General features: G+C 30.4%; 1 protein-coding gene across 1 annotated transcript in view; it reads left to right on the forward strand.

Annotated features, from left to right (window-relative positions):
- Positions 1-26,593, forward strand: part of LOC129222580 (uncharacterized) — a 79,452-nt gene that overhangs the window by 27,790 nt on the left and 25,069 nt on the right. Inside the window, exons 7-10 of the mRNA XM_054857096.1 lie at positions 16,190-16,274; positions 19,757-19,927; positions 21,660-21,746; positions 23,159-23,253. Coding sequence (XP_054713071.1) covers positions 16,190-16,274; positions 19,757-19,927; positions 21,660-21,746; positions 23,159-23,253 — 438 coding nt within the window. The remainder of the gene's footprint in view (positions 1-16,189; positions 16,275-19,756; positions 19,928-21,659; positions 21,747-23,158; positions 23,254-26,593) is intronic.

Here is a 26,593-nt window from a genome sequence, read left to right on the forward strand (position 1 = left end):
GCTAAAATCACACCTATGAATCCATCATCACCTTTAAACGGTTTGTTTTTGAAAATAAAACGATTCATTAATATGATTTATTTACTGATTCTTTGGAGAAAGAAATAATGATTAGATTTCAATAAAATAACTGCTAAAAACATTCTAATGAATCCATCAAAGGCTTTAGTTTTTTTTTTTTTGAAAATAAAGCGGTTCATTAGTATGGTTTATTTTAATAATTTTCTAGAAAAAGAAATTACTATCAGGAGTCATCCAAAATAACTGCTAAAATCACACCAATGAATCCATCATCACCTTTAAACGGTTTGTTTTGAAAATAAAACGATTCATTAATATGGTTTATTTACTGATTCTCTGGAGAAAGAAATAATGATTAGATTTCAATAAAATAACTGCTAAAAACATTCTAATGAATCCATCAAAGGCTTTAGTTTTTTTTTTTTTTGAAAATAAAGCGGTTCATTAGTATGGTTTATTTTAATAATTTTCTAGAAAAAGAAATTACTATTAGGAGTCATCCAAAATAACTGCTAAATCACACCAATGAATCCATCATCACCTTTAAACAGTTTGTTTTGAAAATAAAACGATTTATTAGTATGGTTTATTTACTGATTCTCTGGAGAAAGAAATAATGATTAGATTTCAATAAAATAACCGCTAAAACCATTCTAATGAATCCATCAAAGGCTTTAGTTTTTTTTTTTTTTTTTTTTTGAAAATAAAGCGGTTCATTAGTATGGTTTATTTTAATAATTTTCTAGAAAAAGAAATTACTATCAGGAGTCATCCAAAATAACTGCTAAAATCACACCAATGAATCCATCATCACCTTTAAACGGTTTGTTTTGAAAATAAAAACGATTCATTAGTATGGTTTATTTTACTGATTCTCTGGAGAAAGAAAATAATGATTAGGATTTCAATAAAATAACTGCTAAAACCATTCTAATGAATCCATCAAAGGCTTTAGTTTTTTTTTTTTTTTGGAAAATAAAGCGGTTCATTAGTACGGTTTATTTTAATAATTTTCTAGAAAAAGAAATTACTATTAGGAGTCATCCAAAATAACTGCTAAAATAACACCAATGAATCCATCATCACCTTTAAACGGTTTGTTTTGAAAATAAAAACGATTCATTAATATGGTTTATTTACTGATTCTTTGGAGAAAGAAATAATGATTAGATTTCAATAAAATAACTGCTAAAAACATTCTAATGAATCCATCAAAGGCTTTAGTTTTTTTTTTTTTTTTTGAAAATAAAGCGGTTCATTAGTATGGTTTATTTTAATAATTTTCTAGAAAAAGAAATTACTATTAGGAGTCATCCAAAATAACTGCTAAAATCACACCAATGAATCCATCATCACCTTTAAACAGTTTGTTTTGAAAATAAAACGATTTATTAGTATGGTTTATTTACTGATTCTCTGGAGAAAGAAATAATGATTAGATTTCAATAAAATAACTGCTAAAAACATTCTAATGAATCCATCAAAGGCTTTAGTTTTTTTTTTTGAAAATAAAGCGGTTCATTAGTGTGGTTTATTTTAATAATTTTCTAGAAAAAGAAATTACTATTAGGAGTCATCCAAAATAACTGCTAAAATCACACCAATGAATCCATCATCACCTTTAAACAGTTTGTTTTGAAAATAAAACGATTTATTAGTATGGTTTATTTACTGATTCTCTGGAGAAAGAAATAATGATTAGATTTCAATAAAATAACTGCTAAAAACATTCTAATGAATCCATCAAAGGCTTTAGTTTTTTTTTTTTTGAAAATAAAGCGGTTCATTAGTATGGTTTATTTTAATAATTTTCTAGAAAAAGAAATTACTATCAGGAGTCATCCAAAATAACTGCTTAAAATCACACCATTGAATCCATCATCACCTTTAAACGGTTTGTTTTGAAAATAAAACGATTCATTAATATGGTTTATTTACTGATTCTCTGGAGAAAGAAATAATGATTAGATTTCAATAAAATAACTGCTAAAAACATTCTAATGAATCCATCAAAGGCTTTAGTTTTTTTTTTTTGAAAATAAAGCGGTTCATTAGTATGGTTTATTTTAATAATTTTCTAGAAAAAGAAATTACTATTAGGAGTCATCCAAAATAACTGCTAAAATCACACCAATGAATCCATCATCACCTTTAAACAGTTTGTTTTGAAAATAAAACGATTTATTAGTATGGTTTATTTACTGATTCTCTGGAGAAAGAAATAATGATTAGATTTCAATAAAATAACTGCTAAAAACATTCTAATGAATCCATCAAAGGCTTTAGTTTTTTTTTTTTTTTTTGAAAATAAAGCGGTTCATTAGTATGGTTTATTTTAATAATTTTCTAGAAAAAGAAATTACTATCAGGAGTCATCCAAAATAACTGCTAAAATCACACCAATGAATCCATCATCACCTTTAAACGGTTTGTTTTGAAAATAAAACGATTCATTAATATGGTTTATTTACGTATTCAATAAAATAACTCTGGAGAAAGAAATAATGATTAGATTTCAATAAAATAACTGCTAAAAACATTCTAATGAATCCATCAAAGGCTTTAGTTTTTTTTTTTTTTTGAAAATAAAGCGGTTCATTAGTATGGTTTATTTCTCTGGAATAATTTTCTAGAAAAAGAAATTACTATTAGGAGTCATCCAAAATAACTGCTAAAATCACACCAATGAATCCATCATCACCTTTAAACAGTTTGTTTTGAAAATAAAACGATTTATTAGTATGGTTTATTTACTGATTCTCTGGAGAAAGAAATAATGATTAGATTTCAATAAAATAACCGCTAAAACCATTCTAATGAATCCATCAAAGGCTTTAGTTTTTTTTTTTTTTTGAAAATAAAGCGGTTCATTAGTATGGTTTATTTTAATAATTTTCTAGAAAAAGAAATTACTATCAGGAGTCATCCAAAATAACTGCTAAAATCACACCAATGAATCCATCATCACCTTTAAACGGTTTGTTTTGAAAATAAAACGATTCATTAATATGGTTTATTTACTGATTCTCTGGAGAAAGAAATAATGATTAGATTTCAATAAAATAACTGCTAAAAACATTCTAATAAATCCACCAAAGGCTTTAGTTTTTTTTTTTTTGAAAATAAAGCGGTTCATTAGTATGGTTTATTTTAATAATTTTCTAGAAAAAGAAATTACTATTAGGAGTCATCCAAAATAACTGCTAAAATCACACCAATGAATCCATCATCACCTTTAAACAGTTTGTTTTGAAAATAAAACGATTTATTAGTATGGTTTATTTACTGATTCTCTGGAGAAAGAAATAATAATTAGATTTCAATAAAATAACTGCTAAAAACATTCTAATGAATCCATCAAAGGCTTTAGTTTTTTTTTTTTTTTTTGAAAATAAAGCGGTTCATTAGTATGGTTTATTTTATAATTTTCTAGAAAAAGAAATTACTATTAGGAGTCATCCAAAATAACTGCTAAAATCACACCAATGAATCCATCATCACCTTTAAACAGTTTGTTTTGAAAATAAAACGATTTATTAGTATGGTTTATTTACTGATTCTCTGGAGAAAGAAATAATGATTAGATTTCAATAAAATAACTGCTAAAAACATTCTAATGAATCCATCAAAGGCTTTAGTTTTTTTTTTTTTTTGAAAATAAAGCGGTTCATTAGTATGGTTTATTTTAATAATTTTCTAAAAAAAGAAATTACTATTAGGAGTCATCCAAAATAACTGCTAAAATCACACCAATGAATCCATCATCACCTTTAAACAGTTTGTTTTGAAAATAAAACGATTTATTAGTATGGTTTATTTACTGATTCTCTGGAGAAAGAAATAATGATTAGATTTCAATAAAATAACTGCTAAAAACATTCTAATGAATCCATCAAAGGCTTTAGTTTTTTTTTTTTTTGAAAATAAAGCGGTTCATTAGTATGGTTTATTTTAATAATTTTCTAGAAAAAGAAATTACTATCAGGAGTCATCCAAAATAACTGCTAAAATCACACCAATGAATCCATCATCACCTTTAAACGGTTTGTTTTGAAAATAAAACGATTCATTAATATGGTTTATTTACTGATTCTCTGGAGAAAGAAATAATGATTAGATTTCAATAAAATAACTGCTAAAAACATTCTAATGAATCCATCAAAGGCTTTAGTTTTTTTTTTTTTGAAAATAAAGCGGTTCATTAGTATGGTTTATTTTAATAATTTTCTAGAAAAAGAAATTACTATTAGGAGTCATCCAAAATAACTGCTAAAATCACACCAATGAATCCATCATCACCTTTAAACAGTTTGTTTTGAAAATAAAACGATTTATTAGTATGGTTTATTTACTGATTCTCTGGAGAAAGAAATAATGATTAGATTTCAATAAAATAACTGCTAAAAACATTCTAATGAATCCATCAAAGGCTTTAGTTTTTTTTTTTTTTTTTGAAAATAAAGCGGTTCATTAGTATGGTTTATTTTAATAATTTTCTAGAAAAAGAAATTACTATCAGGAGTCATCCAAAATAACTGCTTAAATCACACCAATGAATCCATCATCACCTTTAAACGGTTTGTTTTGAAAATAAAACGATTCATTAATATGGTTTATTTACTGATTCTCTGGAGAAAGAAATAATGATTAGATTTCAATAAAATAACTGCTAAAAACATTCTAATGAATCCATCAAAGGCTTTAGTTTTTTTTTTTTTGAAAATAAAGCGGTTCATTAGTATGGTTTATTTTAATAATTTTCTAGAAAAAGAAATTACTATTAGGAGTCATCCAAAATAACTGCTAAAATCACACCAATGAATCCATCATCACCTTTAAACAGTTTGTTTTGAAAATAAAACGATTTATTAGTATGGTTTATTTACTGATTCTCTGGAGAAAGAAATAATGATTAGATTTCAATAAAATAACTGCTAAAAACATTCTAATGAATCCATCAAAGGCTTTAGTTTTTTTTTTTTTTTTTTGAAAATAAAGCGGTTCATTAGTATGGTTTATTTTAATAATTTTCTAGAAAAAGAAATTACTATTAGGAGTCATCCAAAATAACTGCTAAAATCACACCAATGAATCCATCATCACCTTTAAACAGTTTGTTTTGAAAATAAAACGATTTATTAGTATGGTTTATTTACTGATTCTCTGGAGAAAGAAATAATGATTAGATTTCAATAAAATAACTGCTAAAAACATTCTAATGAATCCATCAAAGGCTTTAGTTTTTTTTTTTTTTTTTGAAAATAAAGCGGTTCATTAGTATGGTTTATTTTAATAATTTTCTAGAAAAAGAAATTACTATCAGGAGTCATCCAAAATAAATGCTAAAATCACACCAATGAATCCATCATCACCTTTAAACGGTTTGTTTTGAAAATAAAACGATTCATTAATATGGTTTATTTACTGATTCTCTGGAGAAAGAAATAATGATTAGATTTCAATAAAATAACTGCTAAAAACATTCTAATGAATCCATCAAAGGCTTTAGTTTTTTTTTTTTTTTTTTTTTGAAAATAAAGCGGTTCATTAGTATGGTTTATTTTAATAATTTTCTAGAAAAAGAAATTACTATTAGGAGTCATCCAAAATAACTGCTAAAATCACACCAATGAATCCATCATCACCTTTAAACAGTTTGTTTTGAAAATAAAACGATTTATTAGTATGGTTTATTTACTGATTCTCTGGAGAAAGAAATAATGATTAGATTTCAATAAAATAACCGCTAAAACCATTCTAATGAATCCATCAAAGGCTTTAGTTTTTTTTTTTTTTTGAAAATAAAGCGGTTCATTAGTATGGTTTATTTTAATAATTTTCTAGAAAAAGAAATTACTATCAGGAGTCATCCAAAATAACTGCTAAAATCACACCAATGAATCCATCATCACCTTTAAACGGTTTGTTTTGAAAATAAAACGATTCATTAATATGGTTTATTTACTGATTCTCTGGAGAAAGAAATAATGATTAGATTTCAATAAAATAACTGCTAAAAACATTCTAATGAATCCATCAAAGGCTTTAGTTTTTTTTTTTTTTTTTGAAAATAAAGCGGTTCATTAGTATGGTTTATTTTAATAATTTTCTAGAAAAAGAAATTACTATTAGGAGTCATCCAAAATAACTGCTAAAATCACACCAATGAATCCATCATCACCTTTAAACAGTTTGTTTTGAAAATAAAACGATTTATTAGTATGGTTTATTTACTGATTCTCTGGAGAAAGAAATAATGATTAGATTTCAATAAAATAACTGCTAAAAACATTCTAATGAATCCATCAAAGGCTTTAGTTTTTTTTTTTTTTGAAAATAAAGCGGTTCATTAGTATGGTTTATTTTAATAATTTTCTAGAAAAAGAAATTACTATTAGGAGTCATCCAAAATAACTGCTAAAATCACACCAATGAATCCATCATCACCTTTAAACAGTTTGTTTTGAAAATAAAACGATTTATTAGTATGGTTTATTTACTGATTCTCTGGAGAAAGAAATAATGATTAGATTTCAATAAAATAACTGCTAAAAACATTCTAATGAATCCATCAAAGGCTTTAGTTTTTTTTTTTTTTTTGAAAATAAAGCGGTTCATTAGTATGGTTTATTTTAATAATTTTCTAGAAAAAGAAATTACTATCAGGAGTCATCCAAAATAACTGCTAAAATCACACCAATGAATCCATCATCACCTTTAAACGGTTTGTTTTGAAAATAAAACGATTCATTAATATGGTTTATTTACTGATTCTCTGGAGAAAGAAATAATGATTAGATTTCAATAAAATAACTGCTAAAAACATTCTAATGAATCCATCAAAGGCTTTAGTTTTTTTTTTTTTTGAAAATAAAGCGGTTCATTAGTATGGTTTATTTTAATAATTTTCTAGAAAAAGAAATTACTATTAGGAGTCATCCAAAATAACTGCTAAAATCACACCAATGAATCCATCATCACCTTTAAACAGTTTGTTTTGAAAATAAAACGATTTATTAGTATGGTTTATTTACTGATTCTCTGGAGAAAGAAATAATGATTAGATTTCAATAAAATAACTGCTAAAAACATTCTAATGAATCCATCAAAGGCTTTAGTTTTTTTTTTTTTTTGAAAATAAAGCGGTTCATTAGTATGGTTTATTTTAATAATTTTCTAGAAAAAGAAATTACTATCAGGAGTCATCCAAAATAACTGCTAAAATCACACCAATGAATCCATCATCACCTTTAAACGGTTTGTTTTGAAAATAAAACGATTCATTAATATGGTTTATTTACTGATTCTCTGGAGAAAGAAATAATGATTAGATTTCAATAAAATAACTGCTAAAAACATTCTAATGAATCCATCAAAGGCTTTAGTTTTTTTTTTTTTTTTTTGAAAATAAAGCGGTTCATTAGTATGGTTTATTTTAATAATTTTCTAGAAAAAGAAATTACTATTAGGAGTCATCCAAAATAACTGCTAAAATCACACCAATGAATCCATCATCACCTTTAAACAGTTTGTTTTGAAAATAAAACGATTTATTAGTATGGTTTATTTACTGATTCTCTGGAGAAAGAAATAATGATTAGATTTCAATAAAATAACCGCTAAAACCATTCTAATGAATCCATCAAAGGCTTTAGTTTTTTTTTTTTTTGAAAATAAAGCGGTTCATTAGTATGGTTTATTTTAATAATTTTCTAGAAAAAGAAATTACTATCAGGAGTCATCCAAAATAACTGCTAAAATCACACCAATGAATCCATCATCACCTTTAAACGGTTTGTTTTGAAAATAAAACGATTCATTAATATGGTTTATTTACTGATTCTCTGGAGAAAGAAATAATGATTAGATTTCAATAAAATAACTGCTAAAAACATTCTAATGAATCCATCAAAGGCTTTAGTTTTTTTTTTTTTTTGAAAATAAAGCGGTTCATTAGTATGGTTTATTTTAATAATTTTCTAGAAAAAGAAATTACTATTAGGAGTCATCCAAAATAACTGCTAAAATCACACCAATGAATCCATCATCACCTTTAAACAGTTTGTTTTGAAAATAAAACGATTTATTAGTATGGTTTATTTACTGATTCTCTGGAGAAAGAAATAATGATTAGATTTCAATAAAATAACTGCTAAAAACATTCTAATGAATCCATCAAAGGCTTTAGTTTTTTTTTTTTTGAAAATAAAGCGGTTCATTAGTATGGTTTATTTTAATAATTTTCTAGAAAAAGAAATTACTATTAGGAGTCATCCAAAATAACTGCTAAAATCACACCAATGAATCCATCATCACCTTTAAACAGTTTGTTTTGAAAATAAAACGATTTATTAGTATGGTTTATTTACTGATTCTCTGGAGAAAGAAATAATGATTAGATTTCAATAAAATAACTGCTAAAAACATTCTAATGAATCCATCAAAGGCTTTAGTTTTTTTTTTTTTTTTTGAAAATAAAGCGGTTCATTAGTATGGTTTATTTTAATAATTTTCTAGAAAAAGAAATTACTATCAGGAGTCATCCAAAATAACTGCTAAAATCACACCAATGAATCCATCATCACCTTTAAACGGTTTGTTTTGAAAATAAAACGATTCATTAATATGGTTTATTTACTGATTCTTTGGAGAAAGAAATAATGATTAGATTTCAATAAAATAACTGCTAAAAACATTCTAATGAATCCATCAAAGGCTTTAGTTTTTTTTTTTTTGAAAATAAAGCGGTTCATTAGTATGGTTTATTTTAATAATTTTCTAGAAAAAGAAATTACTATCAGGAGTCATCCAAAATAACTGCTAAAATCACACCAATGAATCCATCATCACCTTTAAACGGTTTGTTTTGAAAATAAAACGATTCATTAATATGGTTTATTTACTGATTCTTTGGAGAAAGAAATAATGATTAGATTTCAATAAAATAACTGCTAAAAACATTCTAATGAATCCATCAAAGGCTTTAGTTTTTTTTTTTTGAAAATAAAGCGGTTCATTAGTATGGTTTATTTTAATAATTTTCTAGAAAAAGAAATTACTATCAGGAGTCATCCAAAATAACTGCTAAAATCACACCAATGAATCCATCATCACCTTTAAACGGTTTGTTTTGAAAATAAAACGATTCATTAATATGGTTTATTTACTGATTCTCTGGAGAAAGAAATAATGATTAGATTTCAATAAAATAACTGCTAAAAACATTCTAATGAATCCATCAAAGGCTTTAGTTTTTTTTTTTTTTTGAAAATAAAGCGGTTCATTAGTATGGTTTATTTTAATAATTTTCTAGAAAAAGAAATTACTATTAGGAGTCATCCAAAATAACTGCTAAAATCACACCAATGAATCCATCATCACCTTTAAACAGTTTGTTTTGAAAATAAAACGATTTATTAGTATGGTTTATTTACTGATTCTCTGGAGAAAGAAATAATGATTAGATTTCAATAAAATAACCGCTAAAACCATTCTAATGAATCCATCAAAGGCTTTAGTTTTTTTTTTTTTTGAAAATAAAGCGGTTCATTAGTATGGTTTATTTTAATAATTTTCTAGAAAAAGAAATTACTATCAGGAGTCATCCAAAATAACTGCTAAAATCACACCAATGAATCCATCATCACCTTTAAACGGTTTGTTTTGAAAATAAAACGATTCATTAATATGGTTTATTTACTGATTCTCTGGAGAAAGAAATAATGATTAGATTTCAATAAAATAACTGCTAAAAACATTCTAATAAATCCACCAAAGGCTTTAGTTTTTTTTTTTTTTTGAAAATAAAGCGGTTCATTAGTATGGTTTATTTTAATAATTTTCTAGAAAAAGAAATTACTATTAGGAGTCATCCAAAATAACTGCTAAAATCACACCAATGAATCCATCATCACCTTTAAACAGTTTGTTTTGAAAATAAAACGATTTATTAGTATGGTTTATTTACTGATCCTCTGGAGAAAGAAATAATGATTAGATTTCAATAAAATAACCGCTAAAACCATTCTAATGAATCCATCAAAGGCTTTAGTTTTTTTTTTTTTTTGAAAATAAAGCGGTTCATTAGTATGGTTTATTTTAATAATTTTCTAGAAAAAGAAATTACTATTAGGAGTCATCCAAAATAACTGCTAAAATCACACCAATGAATCCATCGTCACCTTTAAACAGTTTGTTTTGAAAATAAAACGATTTATTAGTATGGTTTATTTACTGATTCTCTGGAGAAAGAAATAATGATTAGATTTCAATAAAATAACCGCTAAAACCATTCTAATGAATCCATCAAAGGCTTTAGTTTTTTTTTTTTTTGAAAATAAAGCGGTTCATTAGTATGGTTTATTTTAATAATTTTCTAGAAAAAGAAATTACTATCAGGAGTCATCCAAAATAACTGCTAAAATCACACCAATGAATCCATCATCACCTTTAAACGGTTTGTTTTGAAAATAAAACGATTCATTAATATGGTTTATTTACTGATTCTCTGGAGAAAGAAATAATGATTAGATTTCAATAAAATAACTGCTAAAAACATTCTAATGAATCCATCAAAGGCTTTAGTTTTTTTTTTTTTTTTTGAAAATAAAGCGGTTCATTAGTATGGTTTATTTTAATAATTTTCTAGAAAAAGAAATTACTATTAGGAGTCATCCAAAATAACTGCTAAAATCACACCAATGAATCCATCATCACCTTTAAACAGTTTGTTTTGAAAATAAAACGATTTATTAGTATGGTTTATTTACTGATTCTCTGGAGAAAGAAATAATGATTAGATTTCAATAAAATAACCGCTAAAACCATTCTAATGAATCCATCAAAGGCTTTAGTTTTTTTTTTTTTTTGAAAATAAAGCGGTTCATTAGTATGGTTTATTTTAATAATTTTCTAGAAAAAGAAATTACTATCAGGAGTCATCCAAAATAACTGCTAAAATCACACCAATGAATCCATCATCACCTTTAAACGGTTTGTTTTGAAAATAAAACGATTCATTAATATGGTTTATTTACTGATTCTCTGGAGAAAGAAATAATGATTAGATTTCAATAAAATAACTGCTAAAAACATTCTAATGAATCCATCAAAGGCTTTAGTTTTTTTTTTTTTTTTTGAAAATAAAGCGGTTCATTAGTATGGTTTATTTTAATAATTTTCTAGAAAAAGAAATTACTATTAGGAGTCATCCAAAATAACTGCTAAAATCACACCAATGAATCCATCATCACCTTTAAACAGTTTGTTTTGAAAATAAAACGATTTATTAGTATGGTTTATTTACTGATTCTCTGGAGAAAGAAATAATGATTAGATTTCAATAAAATAACCGCTAAAACCATTCTAATGAATCCATCAAAGGCTTTAGTTTTTTTTTTTTTTTGAAAATAAAGCGGTTCATTAGTATGGTTTATTTTAATAATTTTCTAGAAAAAGAAATTACTATCAGGAGTCATCCAAAATAACTGCTAAAATCACACCAATGAATCCATCATCACCTTTAAACGGTTTGTTTTGAAAATAAAACGATTCATTAATATGGTTTATTTACTGATTCTCTGGAGAAAGAAATAATGATTAGATTTCAATAAAATAACTGCTAAAAACATTCTAATAAATCCACCAAAGGCTTTAGTTTTTTTTTTTTTTTTTTTTGAAAATAAAGCGGTTCATTAGTATGGTTTATTTTAATAATTTTCTAGAAAAAGAAATTACTATTAGGAGTCATCCAAAATAACTGCTAAAATCACACCAATGAATCCATCATCACCTTTAAACAGTTTGTTTTGAAAATAAAACGATTTATTAGTATGGTTTATTTACTGATCCTCTGGAGAAAGAAATAATGATTAGATTTCAATAAAATAACCGCTAAAACCATTCTAATGAATCCATCAAAGGCTTTAGTTTTTTTTTTTTTTTTTGAAAATAAAGCGGTTCATTAGTATGGTTTATTTTAATAATTTTCTAGAAAAAGAAATTACTATTAGGAGTCATCCAAAATAACTGCTAAAATCACACCAATGAATCCATCGTCACCTTTAAACAGTTTGTTTTGAAAATAAAACGATTTATTAGTATGGTTTATTTACTGATTCTCTGGAGAAAGAAATAATGATTAGATTTCAATAAAATAACCGCTAAAACCATTCTAATGAATCCATCAAAGGCTTTAGTTTTTTTTTTTTTTGAAAATAAAGCGGTTCATTAGTATGGTTTATTTTAATAATTTTCTAGAAAAAGAAATTACTATCAGGAGTCATCCAAAATAACTGCTAAAATCACACCAATGAATCCATCATCACCTTTAAACGGTTTGTTTTGAAAATAAAACGATTCATTAATATGGTTTATTTACTGATTCTCTGGAGAAAGAAATAATGATTAGATTTCAATAAAATAACTGCTAAAAACATTCTAATAAATCCACCAAAGGCTTTAGTTTTTTTTTTTTTTTTGAAAATAAAGCGGTTCATTAGTATGGTTTATTTTAATAATTTTCTAGAAAAAGAAATTACTATTAGGAGTCATCCAAAATAACTGCTAAAATCACACCAATGAATCCATCATCACCTTTAAACAGTTTGTTTTGAAAATAAAACGATTTATTAGTATGGTTTATTTACTGATCCTCTGGAGAAAGAAATAATGATTAGATTTCAATAAAATAACCGCTAAAACCATTCTAATGAATCCATCAAAGGCTTTAGTTTTTTTTTTTTTTTTTTGAAAATAAAGCGGTTCATTAGTATGGTTTATTTTAATAATTTTCTAGAAAAAGAAATTACTATCAGGAGTCATCCAAAATAACTGTTAAAATCACACCAATGAATCCATCGTCACCTTAAAACAGTTTGTTTTGAAAATTAAACGATTTATTAGTATGGTTTCGTAAACCATATAAATGATCACTTTGTCTATCTCCTGAAAAGAAAAATTAATTTGAATTTTGACATCTTGAATTCAAATTATGTTTTTCGCAATCACGAGTGTGTGTGTGTGTGTGTGTATATAGGCGTGTTTATTTATGTGTGTGTGGGGGATATGTGTGTTTGTGTGTAGGGGTATGTGTGTAGGCATGTGTGTTTGTGTCTGCGTGCAGGCATGAGTGTGTAGGTAGTTGTGTGTAGGTGTCTGTATGTATGCGTGTGTGCATGTGTTTGTGTATGTGGGTGTATGTATGTGTTTGTGTGTGTATGCGTGTATGTATGCCTGTAAGTGTAGGATATTGACGGAACCTGTAGACGCTTTTCGCTAGAGAAGCAGCATCGTGAGGCGGCCGGTCGACGGTGGTGCTGCAGAGGATGCTGGTGGGAAAATGAAATCATAGGACATCAAAACAGTCAAATGAAAGCAATAAGCAATCGTGATTGCTCCAAAAAAAAAAAAAAAAACTCTTTCGATGTCAATTGACATTCAAAAGAATTAGCTTGACAATCAAAAGATGACTCCACTTCTACAATTTAGACACGAGATGAAGGGAAAGGAAATCTAATCCGGCCTTCTGTACCTGTAGTAACTGAGTAACTGCTCAATGACCAACACACATGACATTTGAGCCCATAAAATGTAGTGAGTATATGACCGCAAGTATTCGGTGGGTCTTTACAGCCTCTGGCATCGAATCTGAGACACTCTGATACCGATTCATACATTCTTTTTTCCAAACACTTCCTACATTTTAGTCAAAGATTCATGAATGCCCTATAGAATGGAATAAGTAGTAACCATTAAGTTCCACACGACTCGATACGATATTTTACTGAAATAGATTTGTTTTCTCCTCGTCTCAAAAATGTGTATACACATGGAATGGGGTTGCTTCCTTCAGTCAAAAGTACTACATTTAGTCACTGAAGTTGATAGAATGAGCAAAAATAATAACACGGGCCCAGAAAATACTTTCATTTTCCCAACAGTTGTTTTTAATTAATTTTTTAAAATGTCCGATTTTGAAAACAAAGCGTGGTCTTTATGACGTCACAAATGATGCAATTTGGCGCATCTTTCTACCACGTTTCCACGTTATGATAATCAAGAAGCGAATTAAATATTGCGCTCTACGCTTGCTATGAACCCTATCGTTGCCAATACTCGTGAGTAAAGATGCGAATTAAATATTTTGCTCTGTGAATGACAACACTGAATGGCATTTCATCATTTGTGATGTCACACGACAGAAGCGTAAACAATGAAAGCGCGCCGATTTAAGTTATTTTTTAAAAATATTGAACTTAAACAAATTATTTAAAAAATGGTCAGAACCTATGTTTTTAATTATGCTCTTTCGGAAAAAAATACTTTTAAAATTTTGGAAACGACTCCACTATGTGCTTGATAAAATCAAAACGCAAACACAATTAAGCAGTATATGGATGCCTCACTTGACAAAATGACTAACTCCATAGAACAAAAAGCAAAGAATAGTTATGAAGAAGATAAGGTTATCCATAGGAGTAAATAGGCCCTCGTGTTACATTTTCTGCCGTCACATGATCAGAAATATACTGAACCAAAACTTTAATATCAATTCACATGCTAAGCATCGATAAGGCACTATTAAAGCAGAAATTATGATTTTTTAAAAGGTGAACTTAATCCTTTTGGCATCCACATAATAGTAAAGAAAATAATTTTATAAACTAATCGCGGGGCCGTGGTAGCCCGAGCGGTAGAGTGTCGGATTCGGGGTCGGAGGGTCCTAAGTTCGAACCTCGATGGTCGAAGACCCACCGTCGTCATTAAAGGGGACTGAGCGACGTTAAATATGCTCGTGGTTTCAATGTCCTCTAAGTGAAATGATACCTCTGGGGGTGCTAGCACCAGGTAGCTATTAGCTCTTGGACTAGTTCTAAATTCTCATTAACTGTTCGATCCGGTGATGGTGCTGCCATCTATCGGTATATAAAATAATGGAGGCAAGGCACTTAGTATGCAGTCCTCGACATAAATACAGTTGTAGTCAGTTGTGACTCTGAATAGGAATAGGAATAAACTAATCGCGAAGATTTTCAGAGGTAGCCTGTCTCAAATACGTTGCCAAGGAAACGATAAAATAAACAAGAGAGAATTTAAACATAAAATTATTTTTTGAGCAACCACGATTGCTCTATAGTTTTCACTTGACCACAGTTGATGTCCTATCATTTTTGAGAGCGACCGGCCTTCACGCGCGGGTGCTCCTCCTGAGCTGTGACTAGTCCTCGTCCATGTGTCCTGGCCTTTCTTATACCCGACCCACTCGACTTTGCACAATCCTCCTTAGACAAAAACAGGATCCAGCATACATCCAGCATCCAACACACGACATTAAGCATCCAGCCCCTGCCATTCATTTGAATTCTGACGTCTTGAAATCAAATTATATTTTTTGCAACTATGAGTGCGATTGGAGCCATTTTTTTAGAAACAAGAAACCCAACGAGTAGGGTAACGGCACCAGTAAGAGACATGCTTAAGACATCACTCTCAGTTTAACGCAATTTTCTGAGTCTTTTAATGTATTTAGACTTTTAAAACTATTTTTCTCTCAGGCAACTACATCTCATCTAACGTTTGGCTGCTTTTGGATCCTCTGAATTAGTTAATTCTGTTTTTATTTGCTCAATTTCGAAAAACGGTCCGACCCCCCAGTAACAGACACCGAAGAATCTGATACCCAGTAACAGATAAATTGAGGAAAGGATGAGTAATGGACAAAATTCCCTTTTTCTCTTCAAAATGTGTGAAAGTTCTTTAGTTTTAGATCTAAAACTTTATTAAATTCAAATGAACATGAAACACCGGCAGACCCCGTGATAGCCGTTCATAACCTTCCACCACTGCCTTGTAAATACCACCTGGCTCATAAAATTCACACTGATGACACTAGATGGTTGCACCGTATTCATGGGCCACAACAACACCCGTTTTACCCGCCTGAAACTCCTATTATTTGAATCAAAGCTTACAACTGTCTGTTACTGATACCGTTATCCCAGTATCTCATCGGAATTCGAGATAGCGAAAAATATCATTTTGAATTCAAGATGTCACAATTCAAGGTAATACCAAGAAATGGATGCTAGATGTGTTGGATTTTTTTTAGTATGCATGAAGTGTGCATGCAGCTCTTGTGTTATTAATGAATTAATTTAATTTTTTTTAGAGCTGTTCTTCAGGTAAACGCAAGCGATGCCATCAGTAATTGCATCATGCCTGCATTTGAGAAGTTATCCGACTTTTTGAAAAATGTAAGTATCTTTAGAAAGACGTAAATTTTTAAACCTAATAATGGCACGACACATGAAAGGAAAAAGAAAATCACAAGTGAATAAATATTATTTTATCAGAGTCAAATGGAGACTAAGCATGCTTCTCCTTTTGATTCTTGAGCCGCAAGCAGCTTGGAAAACTCTACTAAACGCAACATGTGTGAAGATAAAAATTGTCTGAAAGCTTTTAATAATTTCCGGAGAGATTAAGGTTTTTATCTGTAACCTTGTGACTACTTATGTTGTCAGATATTTCTTAATAAAAAAACAATAGCTAATATCAAGTTAAAAAATTTTAAAACCTTGACCCTATTTGTCGACTTCATATTAAGATAAAAATTATGGATCAGAACATTTATAAAATTTAAACACATTTTTTTCCTAGATGACATGGAAAAGGAAAGATCCGCACGACTACTAAAATTTGCTTGTCGCAAAAGCAGAGTCAAGCATCATGAGTGAAAACTGGAAATCTCTTTTTAGAACCTTTATTTTTCTTAAAATCAAATCAACTACAAATGTTTTATTTCTTAACAAATAGAAATTGACAGCAGATAAAAATTTTAAGTCGTTGAGCTTTCTTTCCCTTTCAGCTAAATTGCATGAATCAAGTCTTAGAACTGTATTTAAAATCTGCTTTAAAGGTTGCAATTAGATTGCTTTATAAATTAGAAGTTCCAAAAAAGTTCCATCCAGAGGCAAAAATTTATTTATTTCGATTGCTACAAACATTTTTAATATACGAGTACGTTTTCACTACCAAAGTTGTAAAAAGATGATCATTTTCACTGTTTTTAATGAATGTTTTTCAAATTAGTCCTAAAATGAAAAGATCTCTCTATCAAATGATCTAGAACACTGATAAAGTCTCCTGTCAAACAAACAAATATATATATACTAGCTGCGTTGCCCGGCTTTGCTCACACCACCTTGAAAATAAATATTGTGTCAAGTGACGTATATTCAACAATCAGGCGTAAAAAATAAATTAAAAAAACATTATGATTTCCCTTTCAAACAATGACGACAGATATTAAAATACTTTTAAGAAATTAAATCCAGAAAGATGGATTTAAAATGCGTAACCATGGAAACACAAAATGAAATAAGTTTAAGGAATTAAAATGCGAAAGAAAATGGCTCACAATTTGAATGGAATCGAAATTTCTTAAACTTGATTTAAAAAGGCTTGTAACTTTTTTTCCTTTCGAGATAAGAGCTTATTTTTTCGACCGCAGGTCGAGTTAGATCTGGAGAAAAAAAGGTCGCTTTTTCGAATGGCGTCAAAAAGAAGGCTGTGGGACAATTCCTTCACTTTTTATTGATTTGTTTAATGAGGAAAGTAGTGCCTAAATTTCAGCTAAGCCTAAAAAAATTCGAGCTAAAAACGCAAATAACTCCCGCCGTAATAAAGTTAGAGCATTGAAGCAAATTACGTAGAACGCGAAAAATTCTACCCTTTCTAATTATATCTAATATTACTATTTGCGAGTAATTTTTCAGCCCCTTATTCGGGAATTTATGTGAAAATTGGGAATAAATTGGAATAAATAAAGAACTATTCATCGAATTGTTTTCGAACTGGTTTACAAACCTTCTCAGGACTTAAAGGAACAAACTTGGGAAATTTCAGCAAAATCGGATGGGTAGTTCTTGAGTTTTGCGAGTTCAAACACACAGACGCTTTTTGGAGACTTCGTTTTATACTATATATATATATATATATATATATATATATATATATATAAATATATATATATATATATATATATATATATATATATATATATATATATATATATATATATATATATACATCAAAACCTGTTTATCCGTTTAGGAGCTATTATTTGACAGACAGGTACACAGACACGTCAAACTTAACCCCTTCCTTTATGCGTCGGAAATTTAACAATTCTGTAAATGTCGTCTCTTCGCCAGCAAAGCATCAAGGCAGAAAAAACAACATGTCCTCGAACTTGCGAGAAGGAAAAAAAAAATGTTAAATGGTAACAGGAGCGAGATTAGAAATGGTTTAGGTGCATTTATTTCTTTTGAAAGTATTACCTTACTAAAAATGAGATTAAATGGCATATGGGGTGTGAGAAGCAAAGGGATGTAAGTGGCAAAATTAAGTATTTGGAGATAGCCAGTACACATGGTAGGTGAACCTCTCCTCTGTCTTGGGGCAAGAGATGGTACTAGTAGTTGCTGCTATACAGTATGATTTAGAAAAAAATTTCAATAAACGCCATAGCTGCCAACATGCCAACCTAAAAAATCTTACAACGTATGCGGTGGGTATTTTTACGCTTTTTTAACCATTATAAAGAAAAGTATTAAAATTTAAAGGATTATAACATTTTCAAATCCTTACCTATACTTGATCTGTGCTTTTATAAGCAAAAAAAAATTAAAAATAATTAAATAAATAAACTTTCATTTCTTTGAACTTAAACTTTTAAAAGTTGCTGACTTTCCAGCTTTCAAAAATTGTCTATCAACAACTTGTTTGAAACAAGTTTTTCTGTTTGTGCAAAAGGTCCGAAAATCTTATAATGTACGGCTAAATCGTACAAGTTAGCAGCTATGTGAAAGCCTACCTAGGACGTTATATTTAAACGCGTTTCACTCAAAACTTGAAAATGTCCACTTACATCCCTTTGCTTCGCACTGCCTCATATGTTTGTCGAGGTGTCCTTATGATCTGAAATTTCTATAAAGATCTTCAGAAATATTTCGGATTGTCGCGTCAATCAGATGGAGTGATATCAAGTGCCCATTTTAGATTGTGTTTGAACAGTTTGTAGCTTTTGGGTTTTCAAGTGCGAAGGAATAACTTCTTACTTATGCATTCAAAATGATTAATTGCATTAGGAGAAAGAGTTGGGAAGCGTTAATTCTTTTGTTTATTCTTTAAAAATCCTTGTAATTGAATAAGTGTAATTATTTTTAAAATCTTCATGAATAAAAAGAATCTGCTGTAGTACTTTCGCTTTTTCGTATTTCGAGATTCAACGGTCCCGCCCCCCCCCCCCCCGTCCTTTTGATCCGGAAGGGGATTCAAAAAATCATCTGATAAATGTTGTACATAGTTCTGTGACAGACTAAGGTTCCTCAAGAATGCATCGCCACGGGCCTCTACACCAGTAAATGCGCTACCGGTCCGCAGAAAGTTATTTACATTATCAATAGAAGCATTTTTAGTAGGCTTTGCAGTTGTGAAATTATTTGATGATTTATCGAGTTGTTTTGTTTAATAGCTCTCGCAGTTTTTTTTTTTTTTCTGGAGTAGATTTTCTGCTAAAATCGTTTTCAAGTTCAAGTGGGATGGTTTTTAACAGTAGATAAATTACGTGACTGATCATCTCAACTAATATTTAAATCTTTGATGTAATCCATGAAATAATTGTGACACTAATTAAATTTTAAACATTTTTATTTTGTTTTGCAACGTCTAGGAATACAAGCAGCACTTGAGGCCCGGTGTGGGTGTGGACCAGTTGCCAAATGGGCCCGAATTCTATCGACAACAACTGGCCCACCACCTCACAGACTCCACGATTACTCCAGAGCAAGTTCATGCGATGGGAATTTCCGAAGTGGAAAGGATATCGGAAGAAATGGATCAAGTATTCATAAATTCAATTTTTACTGGCAAAAGTCCATATGATTCGCGAGGAACTACCATTACGTCAGTGGCGGATACAATGGAAGGGGAAGATCATGGGGATCATGACCCCCCCCCCCTAAACCGGCGAGAATTGTATCCATCGACATTGCGTACAAGCACTTTATGAATGAAATGTGAATGATTTCAGTGATATTTTCAAATACTTAATTATTTTTGAAAGTTAATATTTCTAATACTACTACTTTTCATTGCTTATGAAAATAGTTTTTAATTTTTGTGCCTCATTAAGTGCCATATTCCTGGCCGATTGGTGCTTTTTATTGACACTCAAGCAGGCGGTGGGGGTCATTATTCAGCATGACCCCCCTAAAATGGTAGTCTGTATTCGCCCCTGCATTATGTATGTATGAAATTCTTATGTTTATGTTATGCAGTTCCCGATTAACTCAAATCAATGCCTGGTACTAACTTTGGGCGATCTCCTAATTATAGTAATGCATCAAAGTCTCTGAATAGTCCGGCTGTGATAACAAGATTCTTGAACTTGCATGAGCTCTTTTATGTTAGAATTCACAGAGGAGAAATTCTTACATTGCCACAATGCCAATAAACGTTGATGGCAAAGCAAACTGGCTTTTCTTACTCCTAGTTTAACAAATCGTTCAATCCTCCGCACGTCGAAGCAATCTTAATAGTGCAGGTCTATACATGCCACTACTTGCACTTCAGCAACAAAGCAAATTTCCAGTAGCTTCGAACAAAGATTTACCAGAAATCCAGCGATTCTATCGATGGATCCCTCATATTAAAGCGGTCGAATGCTAATCAAGGACATTGTAATTTCATTTTTGAATTAGGATTTAGGAGAGAGTTTGATTCATCTTACCGATGTTTTCCTGGGAAGCCATTCTGTAACATCACTTGAAAACTCACATTCAGTTCCTCGCTCCAATATGCTGTTATCGAGCAAAATTAATGTTTTGCCAGTTTTTGTAAGCGCCTTCATAATTCAATTGAATTATTCAGCATTTTTAATTCCAATATATTTCTTAGGTCTCAAGAGATTGTCTTTCATTTAGTGCACCCTTAATGTCCTTGGTTTATTTTGCATGACTTTTTGTTCTTCGAAATTTTCTTTCGGTTTTATTTATTCGTTTTGTTTTAAACAATTTAAGATTAGTATTTATTTAAATGCATGCGAAACGTAAATCAGTTTATTTAGAGTTACTTTTAAAATTCGTGTTATCCGTCTTTGTCTTTTCTTCCAGCTTTTTAATTTATGTACCCCCCACCCTTTTCACGACTTCTAGTCCTTTGTTTTTTGCAGTATAGTCAATTAAAGATTATCCGCTTTTAATTTCTATGGCACCAATTAACCCAATCATAACTTGTAGGACTTTTTAAATAAATCCTTGATACAGGTGTCTTGTATACCACAGAAAACCATGATAAATTTTGGAGTTATGCGTCATAGTTGTAACTGTTTCTTCTCATACCCTACCCTTCATAAGATTTCATTCCCAATATGCTTAAACTTTGATGTTTTCCAAATTTGGGATATTTTACACCATCTCAGAGAGATTAAAAATGCCTTTTTCTTTTTCCGAGAATTTTCGTTCTCAAGAATGAACATAATTTTTCAGCCTGAGATTTACTTCAATAAATCTTGGTTCGAGCTACTAATAATTTTACACTGCATGATATCAATCCGTTGCATTTTTTCTCTCTAGGTCATATCCTCCTTGGGCCTCAACATGACGAGACAAGAATTTAGTGAGCAGTTGAGAAACGATCAGTCGAATTTCTTTAAATCAGAGGTAAGTCACATCACATTTTTATGATGCTTGAAGATTCATATCATATTTTTAGAATGTTTTGTATTTTGCGTCACATGGTTTTTGTTAGACTACATGCAGGAGGTTTTCCTCAACGGCCATTTTTAACTGAGGTGCTCGTACCCCAAAAGCGATGTCCCACGAGCTCAACAGCCCCCCTCCCCCAGGGATAGTATGAAACATAATTCATGCAATTTATGCGTTTCGTCTTTGTTCCCTCTTGTTTACGTTATGGTCTTCTAAGTGAAAGGCAATTTTTAATGATAGAAAGAGAAGATACAGCCAAAATGAGTAAGCCCGGGATTGTGTTTTTTCTTATTTAGAACCAATGACGATCGTAGAAATACGAGGTTTTTTTTTTACATTAATTTAGAAGGCGGTGTAAAATCAAGGCAAAACTCATAAAACAACTTATCAACTTTGAGCACAAAAACTACTTTTTAAACAATTTGATAAAACATGAATTAAAACCTGAGATAAAAACATAAAGCATTTCTTGGATTATGTATGGGGTTGTTTCCTTCAGTCTAAAGTACTACTTTTAGTCACTGAAATTGATAGAATAAGCAAAAAAAAAAAAGAGTGAGAAAAAACTTTCATTTTTCCAACGCTTAATTTTTAATTAATCTTTTAAAATGTCAGATTTAAAAAATAAGACGTGGTCTCTATGACGTCACAAATGATGTACTTTGGCGCATCGGCCTACCGTCTACCGCGTTTCCACGTCATGATAATCAAGAAGCGAATTAAACGTGTTCTACGCTTGCTATCAACCATATCGTTGCCAACACATGTGAGTAAAGAAGCGAATTAAATATTGTGTCTCGAGTGGCATCAAGGAATGGCATTTCATCATTTGTGATGTCATTGGCAGAAGCATAAACAATCAAAGCGTACCGATTAATTTTTTTTTTTTTTTTTTTTGAATATTAAACTTAGTTACATTACTTAAAAAATGGTCCAATCCTATGTTTTTAAGCATGCTCTTTCAAAAAAAAAAAAAAAAAAAACTTTAAAGTTTTTGGAAACGACCTAACGGCCTTTTTGAATCGTCTAGCCGCGTTATCAGAGTTTTCTTGGCTCCCCCCAATGCTCATTATGCGGATAACTGCCCATAGGAATCCTCCAGGGAGGAGTCTTCCCCCTATTGCGCCCTGAGTCAAAGAATGCAGAAAATAAACTTCTATAGATTGAGACCTTTTAAGCGTTAAATACCAAAAGATACTGATAAGTTTGTTCTAAATAATGTCTTCCAGCTTTTTTGGTGTTAATAATTCCTCAAATTTTGAGTAATTATTAAATTATTATTTAGAATTTTGAATGTAAAATTTGATTACGTACCTTTTGTCAAATAAAAAGGCAAACACGCTTTGAAAGGCTTATTTGTTTTTCAGGAAGAAGTATTGGAAACATATAGAAGTATGATAGAGGATGAAATTGAACCCAAACTCTCACTAATCTTTAAAACGGTCCCACAAAAGATATTAACGTAAGTATTATTACGAAGACGTGCATTGTATGCAGTAAAATATTCAAGAAATTTTCTGAATGATTTGGTGCGGAAAACAGTTGGTCTTTTGGTGTGTGTGTGTGTGTATTTGGTAATGATACAAATCTACATCTTTGAATTCAAATTTGTATTTTTTTTTAATTTATATTTTTTTTAAATATTTTTTGATGACATCGATCTTACTCACTTTTATGGTTGTATATTTTAAGCCGTTTAACTTCCTCAGAGCCAAACTAAACTTTGAATGATGCATTTCAGCGAGCTGATGTGTGCATCACATGACTTCCTTTTGCTGCAATGTAATGTCATTTCCCCATTATTGGCAATTTTAATGTGATTTAATAGTTTACTCTCTAAATATCACCAACAGTGGCGAATTTAAAACCAAATTTAAAAAAAAAAGAATCGCCAAATTTGTCGCCAAAACTTGACAAAAACGGCGAGTTGTCGACAAAACTTGACGACCAAAAAGCTGGCGATATATCGCCAAGTGTCCGACAAATTATAACACCATTTGAGTTTACATCGAATTTAACAATGATTTCCCCCCGAAAAGGGGCAAAAGACCCCTTTAGAAACACCCGAATGCAACAAAAGGAGAGGTACACAACTAGACCCCACTAGGAGTCTACGTACCAAATTTCAACTTTCTAGGACATAGCGTTCTTGAGTTATGCGACATACATACGCACGTATGCACGTACGCACATACGCACGTACGCATATACGCACATACATACATTCGTACATACAGACGTCACGAGAAAACTCGTTGTAATTAACTCGGAAATCGTTAAAATAGATATTTCGCGTGTCTATACGTTTTTAGGTATTTATCCACCTGTGGTCGAGTCGGAAAAAAACACTTTCCATTTTGCTCACCCCCGAATAAATGTTAATTAAGGTCGATTTTTGAGTGAAATTTTTTTCACGAATACAATACTTCCTTTTTTGTAAAAGGAAGTAAAAAAATATATTATGTATTTAGTTCTAAACACATAGAAAATGCAGAAAAAATGTTTTAAAAGTCGTCTTTATTTTCATTTTTGAGGAAATTCAGGTCTATCGGAGAAACTACTCTAAAATAGTAGTACTCTAAATCAGTAGACGGAAGGTTTGAGTGCAAAATCGGTAATCATACATGAAGACACGATATTTAAGGTTTTAAGCAGCATATTTAAAGGTATTCTACTATAGTGAAACCCCGTTACAACGAATACCAATAATCGAAATTTTCGTTTTAACAAAATGCATTTTCCGTCCCGATTTATAATTGCCATTACATTACTTAAATTATATTATAACGGAATTACTGATAGTACGAATAAAATTTGCGGTCCCTTGGAGTTCGTTGTAACGGGATTTCATTGTATTAAAATAATTAATAATAGGGATACTTCCCCATGAATATGAATGCAAATTTCTTCTTTCCCCCCCCCCCCCCAGAAAATGCTATTTCTACTTGACTGCAAACAAGCTATGAATATAAATCTGTCAATGAAATACTTTTTACTGAATACTGAAAAAATGTTCTATGAGGTAGAATTTGTTCGAAAATTATTCATGGTTGTCATTATTTACTACTTTGTTGTTGTTTTTCCAACTTAAACCACTCGAGAGACGGAGCTTGATTAACTTTTATAACTACCCGATAAACAGAAAAGTGCGGCTTCCGTTTCAACGAGTATAGCGAAATCCCGTTACAACGAACTTTGAGAGACCGCAAATTTTATTCGTAGTACCGGGAATTTCGCTGTAATGAGATTAAAATAATGTGATGGAAAATAAATCGGGACTGAAAATGTATTTCGTTGAAACGAAAATATTGTTGTATTGGTATCCGTTGAAACGGGATTTCACTGTCTTAAGGTGGTGGAGGTCAGGCATTGCAGGATAGAAGGAAGCACTATCTATCAGCATTCCGATATTTTTGAACCAGACCAGGAATTGAAAAAACCTGAGCCAGTAACTCTGATAGAAGTACTGATTTGGCATGGGAGCTTGGAGGATCCTGTGACAACGACAGATTTTTCTTGCACCAGTCACCATTTGTATACGTGAAGGGTCTTTGACTAGCCACTTGGCCAATATCGAAACCGCAACGTTTCGACTACGATTTCGGCGGCTAACCGATTGGACTACCTCGTCCCACCTCTTTCTCTTTCTTACTACTGTTGAGTGCAGAACCTGATTTACCATTAGGCCTATGAGGCCTGTCCGTGGAGTCCCTCCTTCCCCTTCTTCGAATTTTTTTAAAGACCTTATTGAGAATTTTCACAAAATATGGTCTCTTTATTTAGTTAATTACGGTATCAAGAGCAATACATAAAGTGTTTTTAGCAATGAGGCTGTAAAATCATAGCAGCCATCCGATGATATCTATACTTGGGTTGAGAAGAGATTAAATGGAGGGAGTAAAGACTCATTCGTGAAGGAAAGACCTCAAATCACGTGATAGATTTTAAAGCAATGCACTGGAAGAAATCAGGTTTCCTTCATTGAGAAGGAACACTAATGGAGGGAGCCACAGCAAATGTATCAGTGAAATAAGCTTGGGAACCAATGTTTCCCAGGTCAGGTGACTTGTTTGGCTGGGAAGTTGTCGCGTTTTGGCACGCAATCGCTCTTTTGGCATTAAATATTTTTCAGACGACGCGACGGCGCTTAGAAGTCGGGGCTACAAATCAGAGCAACTCTGGCTCCAACTCCTTTACCGCATAATAATAAATAAATATATAAATAAATAACGGATACAAATACAGGCCTATCATTCAAACTCCCTCTCCCCATTTCTTTCTGGATTTTAAAATATAATGTAATTGCATTTTTCATGTATTAATGTTATTCCTGAAATGACGGACATGCACAAATAGTTTAAAGTGTTCTGTTACTGACTGAAAATTAATGGATTCATATGTATTGTAATCAATGTTTTGAAATGATTTCATACGCAGGCATACTAGTATTTAAATTGAAGCATAAAAATAGCAAATCTTTATTCTTGCGCATCTGCTGTGGCGAGAAGATACTCGCCAACAAACCAAATGTACACAAAATGCTTAAGAGCCGTTAAAATAATTACTAGTTAAGTAAAAATTGTTTTTATGGAACTAAAATGTTATTTGCACTCAAGATATACAATGTTTTATAACTTTTATAGGTAAAATAAGTACAAAAATTTAAAAATTATAGGCAATTGTGGAATATGTACTCGTTGAATGCATATGAATGTTATTTTTTCTTTATTTAGAAGTAAAAAACATTCGTACATGCTAGGGAAAAGTTACTGGACCTCCTGGTGTGGCTTTTTCCTCACAGT

The sequence above is a fragment of the Uloborus diversus genome, chromosome 5, assembly GCF_026930045.1.
Source record: "Uloborus diversus isolate 005 chromosome 5, Udiv.v.3.1, whole genome shotgun sequence".
Classification (NCBI taxonomy): domain Eukaryota; kingdom Metazoa; phylum Arthropoda; class Arachnida; order Araneae; family Uloboridae; genus Uloborus; species Uloborus diversus.